Below are 26,408 nucleotides of genomic sequence, written 5' to 3'. Positions count from 1 at the left end.
GTCAGATGGAAATGCTCAATTTAGTTTTGGAAATGGTTATGTATAACCAATGATATGTATTTCTATACCAAATAAGGTCTATAAGAATATAAATAAAAACTTTAGCATTCGATGCTAACCTGAAATAACGTAACTTGACACATTGCAACTATTCAAATGTTTAGGTCCATGGCTAACTAAATATCCTGGACCCCCAAGCCAGCATTCCTACCAATATCCTGCCTGCAGCCACTCCATAAGCATTTATAATGTGATACTTGCAGCAAGTTTGAAAGCACCTCCACCTATAGAACATATATGTTGCTTGTTCCTTAAGCATTTTTACCTTGGTTTCACTAGGAACTATTTTAGATATTTAATTTTAAAACTTAGTCAACTAAACATAATCATTATAGTTTTTTAAAAGACTTGTGAAAATTAAACTATTTTTGTACCCTAAACATAGAAGTCAGTCTTTTTGTAGATAAGCAGATTTCTCTATATGGACCATCTGGATATTGAATAATTACTTAATTTTTGTCAAGAAAAGAAACCCCAACATATTGACACTTAATTTTTAAAAGCTCACAACATTGTGCAAATTGTGTTTTATTACCACCAATAAAACAAAAAAGATTTTTAATAGCTGAACACTCATAACAAAAGCTCATAAACAACTTCTTGATTTGTACACTTTGGGATTTAACTGTGTCAAGATGATATATTCTACTATTCCAAATGTTCTATTTGAGTACGTTTATAGTGACTAACTCAGCGCTATAATGATTTTATTTGATTCATTTTTTTTTTTTCTCAGTGCTGGGATGCTTTTTCTTTTATTCTGATGTTTCTTTATTTCTTTGTATTCTGTTTTTTAAAGCATTTAAACCAAGAAGGAAAAAAAGACACACAGTAATGAAACCAAATAAAAATTAAGTAAAGATAGACTTGATTTCTTTTGATATGAAGGACCTAGAGAATAGAAGGCCAGGATAGAAAATTACTGATTCTTAACCTGATTTAATTAAACAAACACTTCAGACAGTAGTTTGAAGTACACATATGTCATGTGGTGCTTAGTTTAGCTTATTTTATTTTGAAGTCAGAAACATGAAACAATTGAGGTAAGAGAATCTGAATATAAATGAAACTCTTTCACAGTCCACATTTTTTTAGTCAACTGTAGTTCATTTAAAATGTCCACATTAAATATGAGAAGAATTTGACAATTCATCTCAACCTTTCAACAGTGGCCCAAAGAAGTACTTAACTTTCTTTTTTATTTTCAATTTATACAGCTCAACTTTGTGTATATGACTTTTTTTACAAGTCACTAAGATTTTTTCAAATGTCTTTAGAGGAAAAAAGTAGTTATTCATTAAGATCTTTCAGAAAGCAATGTTTTAGGATTATAGTGGTACAAACAGATCCCTAAATTCATCTTCATTTAAAGAATTACGGTTTTCAATGCACATGATTTAAAAATACAATGGCATTATATGGGCTAAAAATTATGGATCCATAATTTCTAGACTGGATTTATAGTTATTTCAGACATATGCTAAAAAATCATTTTATTCTTCAAGAATGATTTTAAGTATTTTAGTTAATGTTACCTTTTTAAACATATGTCACAACAGTCATGCTATGGTCTGTTGGACCATGTGTCCTCCTGAGTATACAAATGTCCTCCTGAAAATTCACATGTTGAATTCCTAACCCTCAAGGTGATGACATTAAGAGGTGGGGCCTAGGGAAGTGATTAAATCGTGAGGTGGAGCACTCATGAACGTGATATGTACCTGTATAAAAGAGGCTCCAGAGAGCTGCTCTGTCCCTTGCACAATGTGAGGACACATGGAAAGACAGGTAGAAGTCATCATCTATGAGAAATGGACCCTTAACAGGCACCTAATATACACACGACTTGATCTTGGCTTTCCCGGCCTCCGGAACTTTGAGAAGTAAGTATTTGTTACGTGTAAGTCACGGAGTTATATTTCATTATAGCACCCAGAATAGACCAAGGCAACTAATGCACAATTAAATTGTGAAGAACTGAGTACACATCTTAAAATGTTGTGAGTTTTGTCAATATAACTCTAGTTCTACATATTTTGACAATTTGATTTCTTCAGTTTAAAAAAAATCATTTTTTTTCTGTGTGCTGTACCATTTTGAAGTAAGGTTCTGTTGCAACGAATCTCATTATAATTAATCAATTTTTTGAGATTACCAAACAAATAATGTAGTTTTTGTTAGTATAAAATTATAATTCTACCATTTCAAAGACTGATGTAAAACTAAATCTATATTTGAATCAGTAATTCATTTGAAGTTTTACATGGATTGTATAATTCTAATCACCATTTTTTGGATTTCTTTCCCTATCTGGTATATTGAAATGTATGATGTATTTGAATCCACTCTTAGTAATAGGACAGTGTATACTGGTTTACATCTTTCCATATCTATCAGCTCATCTCTGCATTTAGTGCATTTACTGGTCTGTACAGGTAAAAACAAATATCAATTGTTAGCTTAGAAAATTTTCTGTCCTAAGTATAAAAGTTCAGTTATAAATTCTTATCTAAAAATTATGATAAACAAAACCACTTAAATATATAACTATGTTTCATATGTCTCCTGAATTTGCAATAAGTTAACATCATCTGTAAAAAGAGAATGCTACTAAAGATTACTAGATTATGACATGGTTTATTATAAAATTAAAATTATGAGATTATATGATATATGATAAATTATATGATAAAAATGAGAATGTTATTAAATTAAACATGCCATGCTAAAATAATGCTTATATTAATACTAGAAATCAAGTCAAAGTCATCTGGAATTATTTTAGAAATGAGTATATTAAATTAATAAAAATATCACAATGACCTAAAAAAGTAACATGTATAATATATGTGTGGACATAATATATGTGTACATATGTTATATGTACATATATGTGCACACATATATAATATATAATTTGAATAATTGTATATATCATATATAATATAAAGCATATATCATATATAATATAATATGGAGCATTGTATTATGCATAATATAATATAGAGCATATATAATATGTATACTATATATTACATATGTCATATATATACATATTTATATATATAATCTGAATTTTAAAGTTGGTTATGCCACTGTAAAATAAGTATGCAATTTCCAAAAGCTGAAATAATTAAAATGATATCGATTTAAACTTTATGAAAAGTGTATGAACTGTTATACTTCAAAGGGCAGACGGATGATAGATGATTGATAGATAAAAGAGAGATAGATAGATAGATAGATATGAATGGCACCATATGCTCTAGTATAATTTTCATCTGATGTTTGTTTCATACAATCAATAAAAATAGAATTGAAATGAAAAAGTAATTAGTGCATTAACACCAAAGAATTTTGCCAGATTAAAACTGTCATTATAGGTGAAAATCTATCATTTCATTAATGGTATGTTACAACTACTGGTAAACACTTTTGAAAAAATAATTCTGTCATTTATTGAGTATCGCTTACATTTTCATAACTTTAGATATTATATAATTCTCAAGTCAAAGCTGCGCTTCATGTTTTTCTGATGAAAACAAACTGATGCTCAATTTGCTGCACTGTCCGAGGTCAAACACCTTGTAACCAAAATAACTAAAACTCATATCCAAAGATGTATCCAGGGCTCAACTATTATTTGTCTTTCCCATGGCTGCTCAAGTTGGTTCATTTCCATGTGTTTTGACACTCTTAATTGTAATTGCCTAATTTCTAATTGCCTGTTTTTATTCCATGTGGTTGAAGTTCTTCTTCCTCCAAATAGGAATACATTTTAAACACAAGCTGAAGAGTTGTGCAAATTCTTAAGGTTATGACATTGACATTCCAGTGTAGTTTCTTTCACTCCATTTCATCTTGACTTTTAATATAGATACAGCTGTGATTCTTTAGATTTATTTTAAATTGGTTTAGCATCTCATAGGATAAAAAATTCAGCAATAGCAGGAGTTGTAAAAGTGTACATGGAGATATTAACAGTGATTTATTTGTGATCATTTATTAAATATATGGAGATAAATGTTATAGTTTGTGAAATTTGAAGAAATGTAATTTAAACCTAATAAAATCAAATACATTTAGTTTATTTCAAATTACTGAATAAGATAAAGGAATGAAATAAGTAAACCAAAAAGAAATGCTGTAAGCTGAAAATATTCCTTCTTTTTAGTTCTTAGCTTTTCTTAGGCAACATATTCTTATTATGAATCCTTTTTAATCGTGATTTTAAACCATCTTTCATAAACTTATAAATAAATGAATTATTTTCAAATATAATCGCATCTAAAAGCTTTAATTTAAAAGGCAATTCATAAAGAAACATCACATAATTTAAAAGAATAAAGTGTAAAACTCATAACATTGTTTATATACTAAATGAATCCCCTACACTTTCAATTATGAACTAGAATATTAATGATGCAGGTGAGTCTGGTGACTTCCGCAGTCCTCAGATGTTTGATGAGGATGGAAAGAAATAGGCATTAGGCTAACATTAAAATTCAATACTACTATTTTTTTCTTTTAAAATAGATAATATGAACTTCCCAGCTTAAAAAAGAAAACTTTTTTAAAAATACTTTTGTGTGATTTATTAAAAAATGTTCTCCTTCAACCTTTAAGTATCTTTCTGTGTGTGTACTCATGAGTCTTCTTGGAGGTTGGTTGTGTGCTTAAGGGAAAAGTAAATTATTTGAGCACTTTCAGTATCCATGGTAAAAAGTTTACAAAAACATGTTAAGAAATCTGGAAAAAAGTGAAATTACCAGAAAGAGGAAACCATTGATTTTAGCTTAGTGGCAAAGGACATTAACAGATAATTCTCAAAAGCAGACATGCATGTGGCTAACAAGCATATGAAAAAATGTTCAACATCGCTAATCATTAGAGAAATCCAAATCAAAACCACAATGAAATACTTTCTCACACCAGTCAGAATGACTGTTATTAAAAAGTCAAAAATAACAGATGCAGGCAAGTTTGCAGACAAAAGGAATGCTTACATACTGCTGGTGGGAATATAAATTAGTTCAGTCACTGTGGAAAGCAGCCTGGAGATTTATGAAAGAAATTAAAACAGAGCTACTGTTTGACCCTGCAATCCCATTACTGAGTATATACCCAAAATAATATAAATTGTTCTACCATAAAGATACATGCACACATACATTCATCACAGCACTATTCACAATGTCAAAGACATGGAATCAAACCAGATGCCTATCAGTGGTGGACTGGATGAGGAAAATGTGGTATATGCATTAGAAATACTATGCAGCCATAAAAAAGAAAGAGATCATGTCCTTTGCAGCAACAAAGATGCAGCTTGAGGTCATTATTCTAAGCAAATTAATGCAGGAACAGAAAACCAGATATCACATATTCACACTTATAAGTGAGGGCTAAATATTGAGTACACATGGACACAAGGATGGGAACAATAGATACTGGGGCCTAGTTGAGGATGGGAGGGTTACAGGAGGGTGAGGATCAAAAAACTACCTATCACATACTGTGCTGACTACTTGGGAGACAAAATAATTTGTATACCAAATCCCAGCACCATTCGATTTACCAATATAACAAACTTCTACATGTACTCCTGAACCAAAAATAAAAGTTGGAAGGAAAAACAATGCAATAAACCAAATCCCACTTAAGATTCATGTGAACAAGTATAAAAGAATGTTGTTAGCTTCATTTGAAATAAAATATTTTTTCTCTTATAATAGTCTATAATTGCATGTGTGTAGGTTTGTAATTATATAGATATTTAGTCCTTTGAATATATATAGTCCTTTGAAACAAAATACCATAGATGTTTTTTTTCAAAAGACTGAAAGACCATATGTAATATTTTCCAACAAAGAACATTAGTACTTTTCAATAAAGATTAAGCACACAAACTGTTCGTTCATGGTGAGATGAAATGTATACATTTGATTGTTAGTGATTTTAGATGCCAGTAGTTGTCATAATTTTAGGTCCTGACATAGCGTCATACATATAGCATATATTCAATAAATATTTGTTGACGAATAAGGCATAATTGAATATTAGATTTTTGTGTTACAAATGGACCTTTTTAAAAAAGCCAATATATCTCCCTCCTTTCCCATTGAAGCGATTCGTTTATACAGTCAGAACTTAATAGTATCACAGATACTGTGTTAGTATACGGTGATTACATTTTATTTAAACTGCTGCTTGTGAAAAACCTTACAGAGCATCACAAATTAAAGCAAAGTAGAACTTTAGGTAGCTTTCATTTTACATAATATTATAAAGCACTTCTAACTTTTTCTTCATTTTCATTATCTTTTTGCCCATTTTTATATAATTTTTTACAAGAAAGACCTTCAAACTCTTCTCACAGATTTAGCTTAAATAAAGTCCAATCATACAGAAACATACCTAGCTATTTCCGAGAAATTCTTATTGCTACTACCATCAAACTTATTTAGTCATCAATCTTGTACATTATATAATATAGTTGATGTCATTATTAAAAAAATGGAAAATTATCAGACATTAGAATATTTTTCTGAAGCGAAAGACCATTATAACTGTCAAATCAAAGCTAACAAATCAACTTAATATCAAGAATTAATTAAAATTTCAAGAAAAACAGTCTAATTGAACAACCTTTAATAACTATGAATAATAATGATAAACATAACCTTCATACAACTGAATTAAATATAATAATATAAAGTCCTCATGAATTCCAAGTTAAATTGTTAAATTTCACAGATATTAGTAGAGCCAAGGTGACATTAAACATATATAAGAAATAAGAAAAAGACAGACTTAAATATGACAAATTCTCTCTGAGCACTGCTTATGTAGAAATTAAATTTAAACCATGTTTTCCTTTTTTTTTTTTTTTTTTTGAGACGGAGTCTCGCTCTGTCGCCCAGGCTGGAGTGCAGTGGCCGGATCTCAGATCACTGCAAGCTCCACCTCCCGGGTTCCCACCATTCTCCTGCCTCAGCCTCCCGAGTAGCTGGGACCACAGGCGCCACCACCACCCCCAGCTAATTTTTGTATTTTTAGTAGAGACGGCGTTTCACCGTGCGGGTCAGGCTGGTATCAATCTCCTGACATCGTGATCCACCCGCCTCGGCCTCCCAAAGTCCTGGGATTACAGGCGTGAACCACCGCGCCCGGCCTTAAACCATGTTTTTCTATAATGGCTTCAATTTTTTTTTTTTTTAATTTCCTCATCAACTACTAACCACTTAATGACTGCTCAGGAATACTTTTTATATTTCTCAAACGTAACATAGTTATTTCTTCTGCCTTTAAGGATACTCCCACCTTTATAAGGTTGCTTTCTTTGAAACAAAAATTCTTATATGTATAACGATACCAGAAATTACTCATGGAGCCATCTGGGACAACAGACATTGCTTTTAGAACACTCTATTAGTAGAATAAGTAGCTTCACTCAGCAAATCACTTTAGGATAACATGTATTTTGAATATTTACTTGCAAGTTCTACGTGGAGAATAATTTATACTGACCCCATGGACTATGTCAATTTTAGAACAATTTCAACACTATAGGTATTTTTACATAGTTGTGGAGGAGTAGCAAGTTATTAACATTAAACTGGAATTTTAAAAAAAGCAAAAGCTACCTCTGCACACATGAACATCTTATGTATTTGTTTACCTCTCAAGACAGGCAAAAACTGTGTGTCATGCTAACATTTTAAATTTGACCAACATTTTAAAGCCCCGTATATTTTAAATCTATATTCTGCAAGATTTTGATAAGTCTTAAGTAACACTCAAAAAATAGAAAGTACCATAATTTCTCATATTCTATTCCAATAACCCTAATTGATAGTAATTTAGGTGACTTAATTCTCATAATTAAGTAAAATTGAATCCCAATGTTTTTAACCTTTCTAAAAACTTCCACAAAGCTCCAGTTAATGTGCTTTCCAGGCTATAACAAAGAAGCATACTGTACCTCTGATGCTGCTGGTTGTTGCAGATGTGGTTGGGCTGGTTGTTATGGCTACAGTGGTTGTGACTGTTGCAGTGGTAAGGGAGGGGATGATAGTAGTGGGAAGCAAAGTGTTGGGAACATCTGGTGAGTGGAAAAAAAAATATAAACAAAATCATATCATGCAAACAAAAGAGAAACACAAATGATTCAAATTATAAATACATATAACTTATTGAGGTTTAACTTTAACAAGCTTTAACAGAACATCAGGTACAAAACCGACTGTGTCACACAATTCTTGTCATTTTTTTTTTCACTTTTTTTCGTGCTCCAACACAAAGCAAAAACTTGGAGCAATGTTTGAGAATAAGCAGGTTGTTTGCAATATTGAGAGTAAAATGTAAAATGACAAGAATTCATTTGTTCACTGAGTCATTTAAAAAGTTTGACATGCAGTAGCAAAAAAACATGTAGGTAAAAAAAAATGACATGCTTTGTCAAAGAAGTAAACAGAATGACACATACAGAAATAAACACATATACCACCATATAAGATTAACAAAATGTTAACAATGAATGTGTAAATGCATGTTAAATGCTTTTTGATTTTTTTTTCTTTTAGGAAGACTTAATGATAGGAAATGAGAGCGATCTTTAGAAACAAACAAACGAAAGAAGCCAATTGTTATTATTATTGTTATTTTGCTTCTCCTGTTCTCACAAATGATGTTAATGCACAGTTTAGAATCTTGCAATTCTTACCCTGTTTAGCTGGTAACGCCTTCTAATAATTTTGCAGTACCTAGGAGTCTTTGGCAAGTATTGAGTCAACTAGCATGGCACCCAATATTCTGAAAGGTTTGTGATTTATTTTAATATGGCATACCTAGGAGAGGTTATCGAGCATACACTGGAAGTGTAACATTGAACCTTTAATCCATAATTTCTAAGTTGCCAAAAGTTAAGAGTAGCTTCAAATACAGAGAAAATAAAACCCAGAAAGAATAGTGTTTAATGCCCAAATCCTCTTTCCTTTCACTCAAAATCAGCTGAAAATATGAAGAGCAGCACAGAGAACATTGAAACAATACAGCCAGTGTCAAGCTATGAGAACTTCAGTGATATCCTCAGAGAGTCAAATCTTGTCGAAAGTGAATACGCGTGTAATCTACACAGTGAGGAAATTAGAAACAGTTTCCAAATTACCAATAATTCCTGTGCTGAGGTTTGATTTCACATGTTTGTCACATAGCCCCCATATATTCCGAGTGTTTGACAGATTATTTTGTATTTAAAAGTTTCCTGGCATTCTCTCAGTTAAAGTCTGAGTCACACTAAACATTTTCTAGTACTTTACTGCTGATAAATAGCCCTCCTCACTCTGTAGACTCTACCCGCTGAATTTTCTACACTGGATACATCAGAAAACAGCATGAGATGACTCTCTTATCTTGAATATTGATGTTTACACCTGTTTTTCGACAGGGAAAATGCTTCCTGGTCAGTCAAATTAAGAAAACAACCTTTTGAAAACTCAGTGGTGCTGCATTAATCACTAGGGAAAATGGGTAAAGCCTGAAGTGCGATTTACCATTATCATAAAGTAGAACTGACTTTAAAGACATTATAAATGAAGAAAGATTATGTATATGGACAAAGATGCTTCTTGTTTACTAATTGTTATAATAACTCCTTATTTCAAGGTAAGAGTTCTTAAACAGTTTAGGCGGACAGGAGGTAAATGAAAACATTTTCTAAATTTAAAAAAGTGTGATAGAAAACAATACATTCTTTCTTAGCAAAATTATTTGCTTATTAGGATCTCAAAATATATGCATTTAATAACTGCAAAGGCCAATATCTTCCAAGGATAGCAAATTTAAGAACGAACAATACTAGTCACTTAAAACTCTATGTAAATGAACTGTTATTTCCAAATTTATCACAGATTATAACACGTTGGCTTGTTTCCTATCACATAATCAGTTCGAATATGATTGCATTGGATCTTCTTCTAATAAGAAAAGTAATCTTTCAAAATCAGCCCCATCACTGAATTATTAAGAGAAAGAATACAAATAATGGGATTTCATTTTGGTTTTAGTTTAGGCAATAATAATAAGTGTTGTTGTTGTTATTGTAGTACTATTCGGAGTCCCCCGCAACCTTGCCTCACTTATTCCACATCAAAAAATATAGGTAGTAATAAATCCTGAATTTTTTAAAGACAGTCTATACATTTTCAAGTACTATGAGCATTCTTATATAAAGCAAACCATATCTTTATTTCTTACAAGTGTAAAAATGCAGTAAGCATACATTTTTCCATAGATTAATACTCAAATAACTTAAAAAGATAAGTAGTTTTAATAATTGTTAATCCACTTCAAACCAACATCCTTAGAATCTTTTGAAATATACAAATAGACAACATTACAAATTATTATTTACACACAGCCTGGTTCTTTTTTATCTCTTCAGCATCCTCTCTTATCCTCCTCTCCAACTTCATATGTAGCTAAAACCAAATTGACTGAAAGTAATTTGGTGGAAAGTGCCAAAATGACAAATCGGGTTTAAAAAATGACTTGTAAAGAAACCTATGCCTGTTACTGTTACATGTTTTTAACTACTACTAGTTTCATTTTGTTCTATGTGTTTTAAAACATTTTTGTTTTTCTAATAATATTGAGGGTTTTATTATGTTCTTTCATTATTTGTTAAAGACCACCCCATTATTTCAGCTATATCGTGAAATAGTAAAAGTTAAAATAAGCTAAATATTCAGCACCAGAATATTAATTGGAATAATTGAATAAAATTGAATGATGTAAGATCAATTGAATGAGCTGAAACTCTCTGAAAGACCAGGACAGTTGCATGAAACGTCTGTCTTCTACGTGAACTTGCTACCTGCTCTGCTTTTCTTGCTATCAGTGTCCCACTAGACAATCAGTTCTTCAAGGGAAGAGCTCTGCCTAGAATTCGGCACATTTTTAAACCTCTTACACTGTTAATGAAAAGAAAACTCCATCAAATACAGTACAGGGTGGAAACTGCAGCCCATTTTATCCCTTGTAAGATGATACCACTTAAAATATTTCCCAGTATTGAAAATATACTAATTCATACAAAGAGAATTTATACACATGCACACATACATCATAAAAATACTAAATACTGGTTCAACATTAACTTATTATTTCCATAGGACAAGATAATCTGCAGTTATACTAATATTTTAAGTAATTTGCTTAATGTGACATGGCAGTGTCAGTATATATTAATATATGCCTTATATATTAACATCCTATGATTAATCAAATGATATTTGAACATAGACACCAAGACAACTATAAATAAAACATGGTCAAATTTATGGCATGTGATGCATAATTTGTGAATATTGAAATTTAGAAATGATAACCATCCAATACACCGCTCAATTTGTATATTTCACCTCTGATTTCAATGTTGCAGAATATGAGCTCATTGTTTTTTGTTTTCTTTGGATAGTGTATTAATTTAACCAACTATAAATGCATTTTCCTGAAATAAAAATGTAGTTATAAATGATAGGTTCAGCACTTCGAATTTACAACAGAAATTAATTATGTTGTATTATATATTTGTAGTTTGTATTTTTAGATGTTAAGGTATAAAGAGTGAAGAGTCAGCAACTGATAAAATATGTAGCTAATAGAAAAGGCATTTGAAAAGTGAACTAAGTGAAAGTAACTAAATTTTGTCTAGAGCTGATCAGAGAAATTAGTAATTATACATAAATTATTTAGACACAATTTAAATCCAAACAAGATAAATTTCAATGATTCATCAAAATCAGAATTTAAAATACTCTCATTAATATGAAATTTGTTTGCTATCTAATCTAACAATAGTTTTCAGGCTGTTAAAAGTTTTAATCACAATATATAGGAATGTGTAATGATAATTTCTCTGAAATTATGAAATCATAATTATGTGTTTTAAATTTATTTAGCCAATTTATTCTCACCACATGCTAAATACCATATATCACTGTATACTAAAATAAGTAATACTTGCTAAAATAGATGGTTTTAGATAGGATATGAAATGAATTCATACAGATCCAGTGTTCATTATCTAAACTTTAAATATATCTTTATACATACATTTTATATATGTACACATTTTACATAAATCCTGAACCTCTATCTGTGTGTGTGTGTGTGTGTGTATAAAGAAGTTTTATTTAAAAGGAAATGTGAGCCTTTTTATTGACAGGAAACTGAGAAAAGTTAAGATTCCAAGATATGAAAATATCTTCTTATAATTTTGCCCACACATAAAGTTTGAATTATAATAAATTATACTTTTCATTTCACTTATAACATATATAAAGTACTGTTTTCATGTAAAACATGAAATTTGGGAGTATTTCAATAACAAACAGAAACCCTAAATCTAGTCAGTAAAACAATTTCATATTTGGGCAGACAAAGTCTAACTAGGCTGCAAAAGTCATTCATTTGAGTGAATGTTGGGGTGCCAATAAATGCAATGTAAATAAACCGAGTACTTCTATAAGAACTTAGTCACATGCAGAAGTATAATTTCAGCTAAAGCAACACATCTGCTAAATCAGGAAACTAAAAGCTGTTTACAGGACCATGGCTAAACGCTAATATGATAAATTCATCAGTCCATCATCTCTTCTGCTCAACCTGCGTGACTCTGATAGGAACTCCAAAACTGCGCCCACCATCGTGTTGAGGCAACCATAATGTTAAGGTTTCCTGGTACAACAGGGGTTAGAGTTTCTCACAGGATACATGTCTGGCTTGTTTTCTTAATGTTTCACGTGCTGAGTTAATGTAGAGAAAGAAGCTTAAGCCTAGCACACAAGAAGACATCTGCCTCTGACACAAGTGCTTTCCCCCATGACAGAGCTAGACACAGCTCTTTCTGTTCTTTGTGCTGTAGGTTCTCAGAGGCATACCCCGTTTCACATTTGTTTTCTCTTTCATGTCCATCCTTTAAATCCTGGTTCAAATAAGATCTCATATGGAAAGCATGGCCCAGTTCTGCAAAGAGTAATATCTGCCTTCTCTGAGCTTTTAGGCATTTTGCAGACACCCATATACATGTTTATATTTATGTGTTTACCTCTCCCAATAAACTGTAGGCTCAGCCTTCTAAATTAACATGTTCTTATCTTTTAAAATATCACTTTGTCTTAGACAAATATACTCTGAGCCAATCCTTCATTAGCTTTTCATCTCAGAATAGCCACCCTTTCTTGATACCTAGCAAAATGCTTCTCTCACGTCTCAGCCTGATTCCTACCTGCTTTGTGAAGACTTCCTTGACTAAGTCCCACCTAATTTTCTTTCACCAACCATTGTACTTTTTGAGTTTACCTACTGCTTCCTTCGCTTTGTCCCATACCCCCATGACCAATAATGCTTCCATTCATGACATGCTGCTGTGGGAAGACCCAGAGTCATATGTATCCCACTAGCTCCATATCCATTTCTGTCCCTCAGTAGAAAACACCAGTTAAACACGTGCAATGTTATAACGACATTTTCAAATTTGCTCTAGTTTACATAATCAATTTGTAAACTCTACTACTTTAGCCCTTTTTAATAATATAGTACGCAGTACACTGATTGTAACTCAAAGTTCTTCATAAAATCTGGGGTTGGAAATTGAGAAGCTGTAACATTCATTTGATACCTAACATATATTGCTTGCATTTTTTTCCTGAACAAATGATAGTAAGATAATAGAGAAAATGAACTTCATGGTAAACTTTTGGGCTTCATCAGGGTGCCTAGTTCTATACTTTCAATGTGGTAGGCCCTTTTCGTTTATCTCTTTTAAGAGATGGGGTCTTGCTATGTTGCCCAGACTGGAATGCAGTGGCTATCCACAGGCATGGCCGTGGTGCACTACAGTTCTGAACTCCTAGACTCAAATGATCTTTCTGCCTCAGCATCCTGAGTAGCTCAGACTGCAGGGATGTACCACAGCGCTGGAGATGACAGGTGCTTTATCAATAACGTCACTCCTGGTGATAATGATCCCAGTAGATAGGGAATAAAATAGTATCATTCTTAAAACTATGAATCAGCAACAGAAGCTTATACATGGTTAATCCCTGAAAAAAGTTGCTTTCCCTTTTATCATGTGTGAGGTGATTTTTTGTAATTCCTGTTAAGAGTCTTCCAGTTTAAATGAGTATTAAAAAAATAAAAATGTAGCATACAGAGTAATTCTATATTCTAAATGCAGATTTTCAGTGTTGTTAAAAGTGTTAGAGCTCTAAATCATATCATCCAATTAAAAACAATAGAAAAGTGTCCTTTTCTTTATATTCTAATGAAGGATTTTTTAAAAAATGCCACCACATTTTGTTATTGGAGCTTATTAGAGCACAACAGATCCTGTATAACCTTGTCAAAATGAAATCACTTTCAACAAGCGCTGTATACGGTAACCTGAAGAATGGTACAGCACCTTTTTTCCAATAACGAGCTTTTCAGGTTAAAGGCATGTTCTGTTCTCTACAAATGCAGTGTACAATAATTTCTAACTTGTCAACCTGTTTTGTTTTCTGGCAGTTTCTCTTTTTAAAAATGGCATTCAGAATGGATTTTCAAAACAAAATTAAGTCTAAAGAGTCTCAGAAGCCCAAGCTGCTTGTTTCTCTCCAAGGACTAGTGTTCAATAGGGAGAAAGAAATGGTTACCATTTAGTCTGGAATCCATATGTTTACTTTCTTTCTGCTTTATGTCACTAATGCCCTCCCCCAGGGGTGATCCCAGGATGATAAAGAAAATAAAAACTAAGAGTTATTAGTGGAGATGTAGAAGTGTTAGAACTTGAGGTATATCTTTAGAATTATTATGGTAAGATGTGTCTTTTTTAGTGAAAGATATTCACATTTCCCTATCTTAAAAAATAATAGGGCATTTTTCCTTACTACTAATTGTACTGACTGACATTGGAAACAATTGTAAGAGGAAAGTTTACTTTATCTGATTTTCCTGTGCAAAAAAGAAGAACATTTATCTGCTCCCATTATGCTCAGCTACATGCAGCAGCCTATTTGGATCACAGCGTAAAAGTAGACAACAGCACCAAGGCTCTTACTTAAATGATAACCACCAGGTTGAGAAGGTCCCAACTCACCAGTACATGCCTCGTCCTCAACAGTCATATAGTAACTTCATAAAAAGGAACCCTTTTAAAAAACATATTTGAATACACCCTTTTTCATCCTTCTGGATAGCGTCCACTGGTTTCTCATACTAAATGGAATCCTTATACAAGAAAAAAAAGCTGTTCTTAAAAAATGAAAAGTACTGCAATTTTAAACTGTAGGCGGTAACTGTCAGTTCTATGTAATTACAAGAAAAGTTTATGAATAAAATCAATGCATTATTTGAAAAAATGTATGCATTTTTTCTTTTATAGTACTTTTTTACATTCCAAACTGACAAAAGTGAAGTGAAATTTAAAGTATGAAAAAAATGCATTTGCAGTGGATTATCCTATATTGTTTAACTCCGCCTACTTCAATATTGTGAGCCCTTTCTTACTCTTTGCTTAAAATACTCTACCTAAAAGTAAATCACATGATTTGGTCCAATACTTTAAGTTCTGTGAAAATGTAAGAGAATATTACTGTCATTCATTAAAAGAAAAGAGTAAATCAACTATGAATAAACACAAGGAGAACTGTGATATAGTAGAAAAATACTGACTGAGAAATCCAAATATTTTGATTTTTCATGTAGGCTCTGTGATAACGTAGCTGAGAGCCATTTTGAATGTCATTTAACCTCTATGCATCTATGCTTCCTCATCTAAAAATTGAAGACTTTCCACCTGTTCATTTATATAAATCCTTTTGGACCAAGTTTTTAACCAGTGATGGATCAGAGTTGATCTTCTAAAAGCAAAACACTTTCACTCAAAAAATTATACATGCAAAAATGTTTGCACATGACTTCAGGACATATGAGAGTCCATAAAGGTGTTGGTTCAGTTTCAAAATGCAATGAAGTAAATACATTTTTTGCCTCCTATTCTGTAATTATCTCAACTACAAAATAATCTAATGTATACTAGAAAAAATTATCTTAATATTAATGTTATTTTTAAAATATTAATGTCAGTGAACATTTCAGAATACAAAAATCACTCTTCCCGGTAAGCCATCCATATTTAGGTATAATATGCTTATGATTAAAAACTGTTCTAAGATGTCTTGTATGACTTTTTTTTCCATTTTAATCTTTTATTCTGTGAAATAGTTGCTTAACCCATATTAGGTCATATTTTTATGTTACTCTATAGATTTATCACCATGTAACTTACCCGAAATATGTTTCAGGTTTATCTTGATACTGATTCTTATTTAATATATAAATTCCATCAAAGATTAAAGTAGATTCCAGAATCCTGAACCAACATTTTTGAGGATTAACTAAACTGTGCTGCATTTTGGAGGGTGAAGAGAGTACTATGCACACAGCACTTATGTTAGCGAATTCTGATTTTGACATACATGTTTGTTAGCTACCAGTTTTTGAAAGTAATAAAGTGAATCCCAGTGCAATATTCTATATTGCAATACAAAAGGTTAATTAAATAAATATTAAATGAGAAGGTAATAATGTTTCAAAGATTGTTATAATCTTGCTAATCTATAATTTAGGAAAACTATGAGTGTCTATTTATAGGTACTTTTTGCACATGCATATTAATAAATAGGTCCACTTTGACATACGCTTAGAACACAATCCCTGAATAAAACTAAATAATGGCAAGAAGAATTGTGAATAAACATTGACTGAGCTTCACTTTGAATATCCGTTCCTATCACCTGTATTCCTAATGGTCAGAGCGCTCATGAGCAGCAAGGTCTCTCGTATAAAAGGTTAAATTTCAGTTAGCAAAGTCATTTAACTTTTCAAAAAGATGAAAACACATGCTTGGAGTCAATTGCATAACTCTTTAATTGCAAAGATTTGTATTAGAAAAATGAATTAATCTATGCACAGTTATTTATGTTTTGAATTACTTAATTCTATAAGTAAGGCACATTTCACATGGGTTGCTAAATACATGTTTTATTTCAGTATGGGATAAAAACTAAAGGTTATTATTTTGGTGACCAAGGAATATCAATTATTTCCCTGATTTTGTCCAGAACTCAAGGCTGTTTGTGTGTATGTGTGAATGTATATATATATATATACACACACACACACATATCTGTATATATATTTGTATAGATATACACACACATATATCTGTATAGATGTGTACAGATATACACACATGCAACTATATTTTCATATGTATGTGTATATATGTAGACATGGGTATGTATGTGTATATATGTGTAGGTATGTATATACACACACACACGTATTGCTTCACTAAAGTTTCTTCTCTTGAAAACAGGGAGAGACAGAAACATTTAAATATTAAGTAAATATTTATTGAGCACCTACTATTTACAAGGCAGTGTTCTAAGAGCTAGCGGTATAGAAATAAACAAGATGCGTGAAATGTCTGCTTCCAAGGAAGTCATAGTCTAGCGTGAGGACATAGAATATATTCACATATACCGATGCATATATATGTGTACATTATATGTGTACATATATATGCATCTGTATATATACACATGCAAGCATGTGTATACACACAAACAGCTAAACTATCACATCATAATATATGCCTTGTAGAGTATTTAATTGAAGTGATATGTGACTGGGGGATAATTTAGATGGTGGTGGACAAAAAAGGCCTCACTGAGAAATACCATTTAATCTGAGCTCTGAATAAGAAATCAATCCTGCGAAGATTAGCATTTCTGGCAGCATTCCTTGTGCATCTTGGACAAGCATTCCAGGCAGAGGCAAAATGTCTAAAAAGAAAATGACCTTGACAACTTAGAGGAGTTGAAAGAGGACCAGAGAGACAGAAGTGGGTGTGTGAAGAGTGATGAGAGATGCCACCGATGTAGGCAGGAGCCATCAAATGCAGGGCTTGGAAAAGTAGGACAATGAGGGTTTGGGTTTTATACTAAGCATGATGAAATGCCTTTGTATAAGTTTAAATGGGGAAACGACATGAAGAGATATGCATTTAAAACGTTTATATGTTGAAGCTGTCTGAGACAGAGATCGAAGGTGTGGGAGTGTGGAAGCAGGGAGCCTATTAGGCAATACTTTAGTAGTCTAAGCCAGAGAGGATGATGGAGAGAAGTGGCCACATTGGGAACGTGATTTGGAAGCAACATTGATGGAATTTCGTGATGAATTGGAGAGAAGGGTAGAATAGAATCAAGGAACATTTTTAGATTATAGACAAGTACATATGTTGTTACAATATTTGTGAAAACTATATTGTAAGAAGCTACAATGCAGGTTTTATGTAAAAATCTATATCTTCTGTTTAGGAATGCCATTGTTTCTGAAAACTAATGCCAAAATTTCCTCCCATGGGCCATTGCATATTGCTTGAAATCTCTAACAAATGAGCCAATTAACACACATATACTTGGGTAGAAGAGCTCTGTACATTTTGGTAAAGCTGCAGCCTGGTCTTATTACCAAATAAACAAATACAGAAGGACTGAGTGTCACAGATTCGATCCTTCTCTTTACCTTATTTTATACTGCAACTGAGAGAAAAGATTATGTGTAAATAAGGTGAGAAAATATTTTTTAATGATGAATTTTTTTAGTGATAGAAGGCAAGAATGAGGGTTTTTCTCCTATGTGCATTTCAGTCTGTGATCCATGTAGCACATAGAAATATTTATTTCAGAATGGTATCTCTCAACTGAATTTTTACTCTAAAAGCAGAACCCTTAATGTATCTACTTTATGCTCATCTTAAAACAGAGACATATAATTAAGCCTTAACTGTGTTGACTGTGCCCACACACATACACCTTTTAAAATGTTTTATAATGAAAATAGTGCTCCTGTCTCTACTATTTTATGCCATTCCATTTCTCTCTGCAGAGTTCAACAGCATATTCATCCAGTCAGAGGTACACCTTTCCTACAGGCATCAGAGCTCTCCCTGCTTATTCATGTCCAGAAATGATAGCGTTTTATCTCAGCGATTAAAGAAGATACTGTTTTAAGAATCATCCAACTAGTTACTGCCTGGAAACTCTCAACCAGAGATGAGAGCAGCAACCATAGGGCTCTTCCATTAGCACAGCGTTTGTTGCTCCGTATGGATGTCTTTTCCATCCTTTTTTCCCTCCACTGTATGTTTTCCATCTATGCTTCTAAGAAAAATGCTCCAAAGGAAAAATGCTCATTATGAGCACACAGAATTAACTTACCAACTGGTAGTTCTGTTTCCAAGTGAAAGAACAGATTTTAGTGGAATCCCTTTTTAATGTTTGCTAGGCTTTACATCTGCCCGTAATCCAGGCTTCTTTTTTTCCTTCCCCACCCACCCATATGAGCTAGAAGATGTACTCTCCTAGTTCTCAGTGTGTTGTAAAGATCACCTTGCCTAAAAAAGTCATGTAGCCTCTCAATACTTCTAGATGTTTTGTTGCTGGATAATTTAACAGTAAATGCACGTTGCAGGAGCTGGCAACCTTGTAGCCCAGCTACACTTTTACTATAAAGCACAGAAGGACATTTTTCATTGTATTGTGAGGGAAGTTCTGAGATCACTGATAATCATGACATGAATACATGACAGATATATCTCTGTAAGATAAGGGATGTATTATTATAATCATATTTGCTTAGTTCTATGGCAAGAAAATTTTAAAAGCAAATTTAAGGTATTACTTTATGATGTTCCTAATCTGTTGCTTAATGCTTACTGCATTCCCTGACATATATATTATTTTGCTAAATTTAGGGTCAAGTACTGATAACTCTAAAGGAACTGAATTTATGTTTTGCACATCTGGTACGTATTTGAAAAAGATGATAGATGGTTTGGAAATGTCTGTTAAAGTGAAAGAAAAGATACCATCCATGGTTCAATTTTTCCTCTCCCATAGTAAGCAAGTTAACTGAAATGGAGACTCACTATCCAGGAGAGAAGAGGGAACCTGGGTTTACCTACAGTCCCTGAAAATGATACACGTCTACATGAGCAACAAAGCTTGGAAGTTTGGCTTGATGCAGCAGTCTGTAATATCTATGTGTACAATTTTCTGTCTTTGAGTGTTTTTTGACATTTATTATTAACAATAAAAGCTGAGTGAAATGTAAGTAGCAATCTTATTGATTCTTAGGAGCTAGAAAGGCACATTTAATAGCTTAATACCTTTTAGTGGACCAAAGCACATAGAGATCTCTAGCAGTAATATTCTCTATTAAAATTCTAAAACTCCAGAACACTCTTTTTAAAATAATGAATCCTACCAACTAACAATAAAATATGATGTATCCTATTCTCTATATATCTTACTTCTGAAGTAAATTATCCTGGAAACATAGAAAGCAGTATCTTATTTCCATCACTGTTTAATAGACAAATAAACAAATAAACAAAACAAACCGTAACAGTCAAGTGATATTTTAGAGAGACCAAGATTATCAGAAATTGTGATAAACTGAGTAGCGGGACAGAAATATAAGCAAATCTTGATTCAAATTTACTATATAGTATCATAATACTAATTATAGAGATTTTACTTATCTTACATGGTTGTAAAGATAAAATTTGCTAGAAATGCAAAATACACATATGTAAAGAAAACAAAATCTGTGGAAAGGTGCATAGTGGGCAATTTCATTCTAAATGATAGCAAGAGTTAAGATAATAAAGGAGTGATGAATTGTTATAAAACTTATTCGTACAAGGAGAAAATAATGAAGTAAGGGAATAAGTTAGCACAGTGGCAAAATAATTTTAACACTCACATAGGGTTACTATGGTAAAAGGAAAAGTAAATTTGGAAAGGAAGGGGGAATATTACAAAAAATGTTTTTGAATAGTGCATCTCAACTCTGCTATAACTGTGAGATAACATGATTTTTCCTCCAAAGCTCTAATCATTATCCTTGCTATCCTTCTCTACAATCTGGACCTGCTATTGATAGTATAGCTATTGGTAGAAGGAGAAATTAGTTACTAATTTTTCTGCTGGTATTACTGTATTTCTTCCCAGATCCTGGGGACGGTTTTGAGTATGGAGGTGACATTAAAGAATTGCAGCATCTCTGTCTGTTTCCCATTTGTATTTTGAGGAGTGGTTATTAATTTCTCTGATGAGTTTAAAGAGAAGTAAAAGAGACATTGGGAAAGTTAAGAGGGAAGAAGTTTAGGGCTTGGAGTATGTGGTAATTCACGTTTCTCACTTTCCATAGATGTTCTTTCTCAAAGCTTCCCCGGTGCTGTCCATTTCTGACACTTTTATGAGTGTATTTTTAATCAATTGATGATAAATAGAAGAACATGCATTGCTTCTAATCACAAAATAGAATTAGTACCATTGGTCATTCCCTATATCCATTCCTTGCATGATAAAATGGTATCATCTGCTATATTCTCTACAGTGAATGGTTGCAGATCTGGGTAGTTTCTGCTTGAAGATGAGATATTCAGCCTATATTCTCTGAACTTAATGTTGCATCAGAGAACAAGGGTGACTATAACTTATGTCTTGCTTTGTACATGGTCAATTTGTTATATTGTTGAGTTTTAAGACATTTTCTATCTCATATGAAAATTTAGAATTTTCTCATTTTTCAATAGCATTAACCTAATTTATGTTCTAGGTAGCCTTCCGGGAAGACTATGAGCCATAACTGTATGCAACTCATGGGCAAGTTTCTTAGCAGAGCCTTGGAGCTTGATTGCCCTTGGTATAATAAGACTACTAGAAATATAATAATAAGAATAGTCTAATTTATTATACATCCATATAGCTGGCACTTTGCTGAGCAATTCTATTTACAATGTATGTCATATTATAAATGAATTTATTAATTTAAAATAATATTGATCATAATATTTATATTACTTTAAATATTTATTATAATTATCTTTATAATATTTATAAATAATAGTGATATGTTACCAGTTTTAAACATTCCATACGGTTGGAACTACACAAATTGTGAACAGCGACCACATTGTATGGCCATCTTCCTATAGCTCCCTATAACTCTTCTATTCTGTGTTACAATTATCTAAATGCTTAGCTTATCTTCCACACTAAACTGTAATGTTTGTATTTGTTATTTACATTTGCTCCTTTGCACCTGGTAGATAAGTACTAAATATCTATTGAGTGAGTGAATCAATGTTTCTCTTGATCCTAGTTCTTCAAATGTTAAGAATAGCAATGGGTCAAGATATTCAAAGCCATTAAAACTAAGAATATAATCCTCCATTGTAAATAGATAAGTAGTACGACAACAATAATCACAAGAGATATACTTCAACACTTTTATAAAGAAGCAAATCGAAACTACTCTGCTCAGAGGGATTAATTAGAGAGATAACATGATTTTTCCTCCAAAGCTCTAATCATTATCCTTGCTATCCTTCTCTACAATCTGGACCTGCTATTGATAGTATAGCTATTGGTAGAAGGAGAAATTAGTTACTAATTTTTCTGCTGGTATTACTGTATTTCTTACCAGATCCTGGGGACGCCATTATTATGGCGGCTAATTTAACAGCTAAATATTTCCATTGCCAAGCTTGCTCATAAAATGTGCTACTTTCTTTCTTAATGGAACCTCCACAGTGCAAATGTTTCATAAGCATGATGTTTAATCTTACAGGTAGTAGTATGGTGACTCTGGTTGGGCCTTTCACTGAGGATAAATTTTAGACTGGCAGTTTTAAATTACTACATGTGGTCCTAATGCTGAAACTTTTAAAGGTGTAATTAGGAGGGAGTGGGGGAATCACCAGTGTCTCTAACACAAAATGTCAGTGGTTTTAACAATTAAATGTGGTAGCGTTTAAATCATGCACTTCCATTGACACCCAAACAATAAAATCTAACTATTATGATGGCATCCAGATAGTAGATGATTTCACAGGAAAGTGCTCAGACCTCCATCAAGTTAAGAATCAATAGAATCTAGGCAATTGTGGTACAGTCAAAGACACAGGTCTCAGCTCATGAAAAACCCTCTGTACTAGAGCTGTATTCAATTATCACCACTAATGTAAAATCAACCTTGGTATAAAAGATAAAAGGGTAAAGTTCTCACAAATGATCACTTATCGCTGCATTCCAAAATGCATACAGCATTCATTATAGATCGAAATGCCACTCAAATTTCATCATTTAGTATGGTTTTGAAACAGCCAAACCATTAACCGAGGAGAGTAGCTTTTTATATTTATACAACTAGTGACTAATGAAACATTATACCCAGTGTGCAAAGGGGAAAAAACCTTTATTTTGCAATGAACCCAATTGGTGCTCCTTTTAAACACAGCATAATATGGTTTCACTGTTTCATTGAGCCTCTCTTTACTTGTGTCAATAATCCTAGGTAAACCACTGTTGAACTTCACAGCACTTATCTAGCAGCATGAATAGCATTAATCTATGGGGTGCTTTTGATGAATTGTAGTTCAAAAAGCAAAGCCAAAAATGACTTCTCACAAAGTGCTTAGGGAAGTATTTATTAGAAATATGTCAACTGCCAACTACCTAAAGGTAGCTTGGCTGTTTAGGAAATCATGCTGTTGGCTAGCTTGCAAACACTGAGAAGATATATGAATTTTCCTGACTTGAACTACTTTTAAAAAATGATATACTTTTCATTTTGGTATATTATTTTTTCTGTCACTTCTCTTCTAATTCTCAATATTTTATGTCATATAGATTTTGACACAATGTGACATGGCCTACAACATGTCCCCAGGTTCTCAGAAACTGTTAGGTGAGAGAAGCACTTGGAAAATTAAGGTGAATCATATAGACTACACTTTCCCTATATGACTGCATGATCTAAACATCCAGGGAGCATCAACTGAAATCTACTCTTGGATCCTGCTCTAAGGATCTGACTTACTTTCCTGACACACCCAGTGGTTGTAACATTCTCTCTGGCAGAAAGGCCAGCAGGGTTTGTCTACAGGGATTACTACATTTAAATCCAATTTACCAGTCTAATTTGATTAGGCTAATTTTTCCAAAGTTGAATTTTGTACAATTCTTGAAGTGCTAGAAATTAAATTGTTAGTTCCACTATTTTCTGGATGTTTTACACGAATAGCATATTCACTATGAGCCTTTCGTTGCTTACCATAGCAGAGCGGTATTAAGTACTGAGAGATCTTATACAATAATACAATTTGAAAATAGGAAAACTCTATATTGACTGAAAATATCAATTTTTTCCAACTTTGGAAAAATGAACAAAATGAACACCTATGAAAAATAACACGCATTTAATTATTTTTTCCCTAAAATTAATCTCTTTACAAAGAAATAGACTAGATCCCCAAAATTCTTTTTGGAAAGGTATGGAACAAACACGTACTTCTTTCAGTATTCCATAAATGGATTCAAGGGAAAGATGTCAAATAAACATATTTTGTCCATCGTTTCTAAGATCCAGGACTTGTGACAGCACTGTGTTATATACAATACTCATTTAGTATACAGTAATATTATGTTGAATATAATACTAGTCCCAGAAAAGTTTTCTTGGTGAAATATGATGGAAATCTTACATTGGCTAATGGCTCTTCCTAGTGGAGATTCACAATGCACCCTGACATATACAATAAAGTCTGAAAAGTACTGCAGTAAAGAAACCTGACTAATTTTATTTATCGCAATATTCATCAATCTCATAAAAATTCATCTCCATCTAACAATATCTAAAAGAAGCTACTTTATGAAAAACCCATTGTGTCATTTTAAAGTTGGAGAAAACAGAAATTGTATTCACTCATGGGGACCGGTATTTCTTTTTGCGATTTTGTTATGTGTACTCAAATTGTGCCATAAGTATAGTCAAGAAAAGTCTGTAAGAACTTTAAATTATTGTTCACATGAAATTAATGCAGTTATTGTTAATATTGTACACTCCTATTTTTGCTGCATTTCAATGACACACTGTCATTCTTTGTGAAACCAAATTACAGAAGTTATAAAGTATATGTTTATGATAATATAACAAAAATTAGCTTAAAGGATATGTAATTTTCATGATTCTGGATTATAAACGAAAGCATTTATTTATAGAATTTAAAGACAATCAGCCAGGTGTGATGGCTCACACTTGTAATTCCAGCACTTTGGAAAGCCAAGGCAGGCTGATAGCTTGAAGACAAGAGTTCAAGAAAAGCCCGGTGAACATGGCAAAAGCCCATCTCTAATAAAAATATAGTGGTGCACACCTATAATCCCAGCTACTCGGAAGGTGAAGCATGAGAATCGCTTGAACCCAGGAGGTGGAGGTTGCAGTGAGCTGAGATCACGCCACTGCACTCCAGCCTGGGCAACAGAGCAAGACTCTGCCTTCAAAAATAAACAAATAAATAAATAAAAATGAAATAAAGACGATCATTAATATAGTTTATGAGACAACATATAAGAATTATATTTATAATTGAGAAAGCTTTTCCCAAAAACCTTATGTATGTTATAATTTTATCAGTCTGACTGGGAATATATTAATATTAAATCTTGGAGATACTTATGAGATGTCCTTCTGAAATAAAAAGAAACTGCAATTTTGTTTATTGTGCTTAAAATTTTGATATATTTAAACAGTTTTTCAAGTTACGCATCCTTTCACATATAATGTTTTCAAAAAGGTACTCACCATGCACAATGAGAACATACTCTGCGCTGCTTTGGCCAATCGTGTTTGTGGCTTCACATCGATATGTACCATTATCCGTTTTGTTCAGGAAAAGAATGTTTAGCTCCCTACCACTCACAACCATTCGGTCAGGATCTGGTAATTCTCCGCCATCCTTTGTCCACAAAACAGGTTCTGGCCTATTGGAATGAAACATGCACGTAGAGAGCAAAAATAAGAAATGTTACATATCTGTGAATTAAGTAAATCAATCAATTTTTAAGTATTTAACACGTATTTTGTACATAACCATATGCTAACTAACTTCAATAAGATACTAAAAGGACCATCACACATTCACTCAAAAGAGTTGGAGGTATAGCAAATATAATCTGCTTCTATCATATCTAATTAAGGAGATATGTATTCAGAGACTAATTTGTTGAGTCACTGTAGCAGTCACTTCTGGTTCCCTGCTCAAGTCCTGTGGCCCAGATTCTGCTGCTAATGGCTCACACCCCACATTGGAAGACTGCCCTTAGGCTATTGAAGGTAAATCTTCCTCAGATGTATTTGAATGTAAGTAAACATAAATATTTATA

General features: G+C 32.5%; 1 protein-coding gene across 3 annotated transcripts in view; it reads right to left on the bottom strand.

Moving 5' to 3' along the window:
- Nucleotides 1–26,408, bottom strand: part of CADM2 (cell adhesion molecule 2) — a 1,120,439-nt gene that overhangs the window by 73,508 nt on the left and 1,020,523 nt on the right. For 2 of the 3 annotated variants that reach the window (XM_011927577.1, XM_011927576.1), the window contains exons 7-8: nt 25,828–26,006; nt 8,045–8,164 (exon numbers count right to left, since the gene is read on the bottom strand). In XM_011927577.1, the coding sequence (XP_011782967.1) occupies nt 8,045–8,164; nt 25,828–26,006 (299 nt within the window). The remainder of the gene's footprint in view (nt 1–8,044; nt 8,165–25,827; nt 26,007–26,408) is intronic. The other variant, XM_011927578.1, reaches the window with a different exon arrangement.

The sequence above is a fragment of the Colobus angolensis genome, unplaced genomic scaffold (genome assembly GCF_000951035.1).
Source record: "Colobus angolensis palliatus isolate OR3802 unplaced genomic scaffold, Cang.pa_1.0 Scaffold73, whole genome shotgun sequence".
Lineage (NCBI taxonomy): Eukaryota > Metazoa > Chordata > Mammalia > Primates > Cercopithecidae > Colobus > Colobus angolensis.
This window is presented reverse-complemented; position numbering and strand designations above follow the sequence as displayed.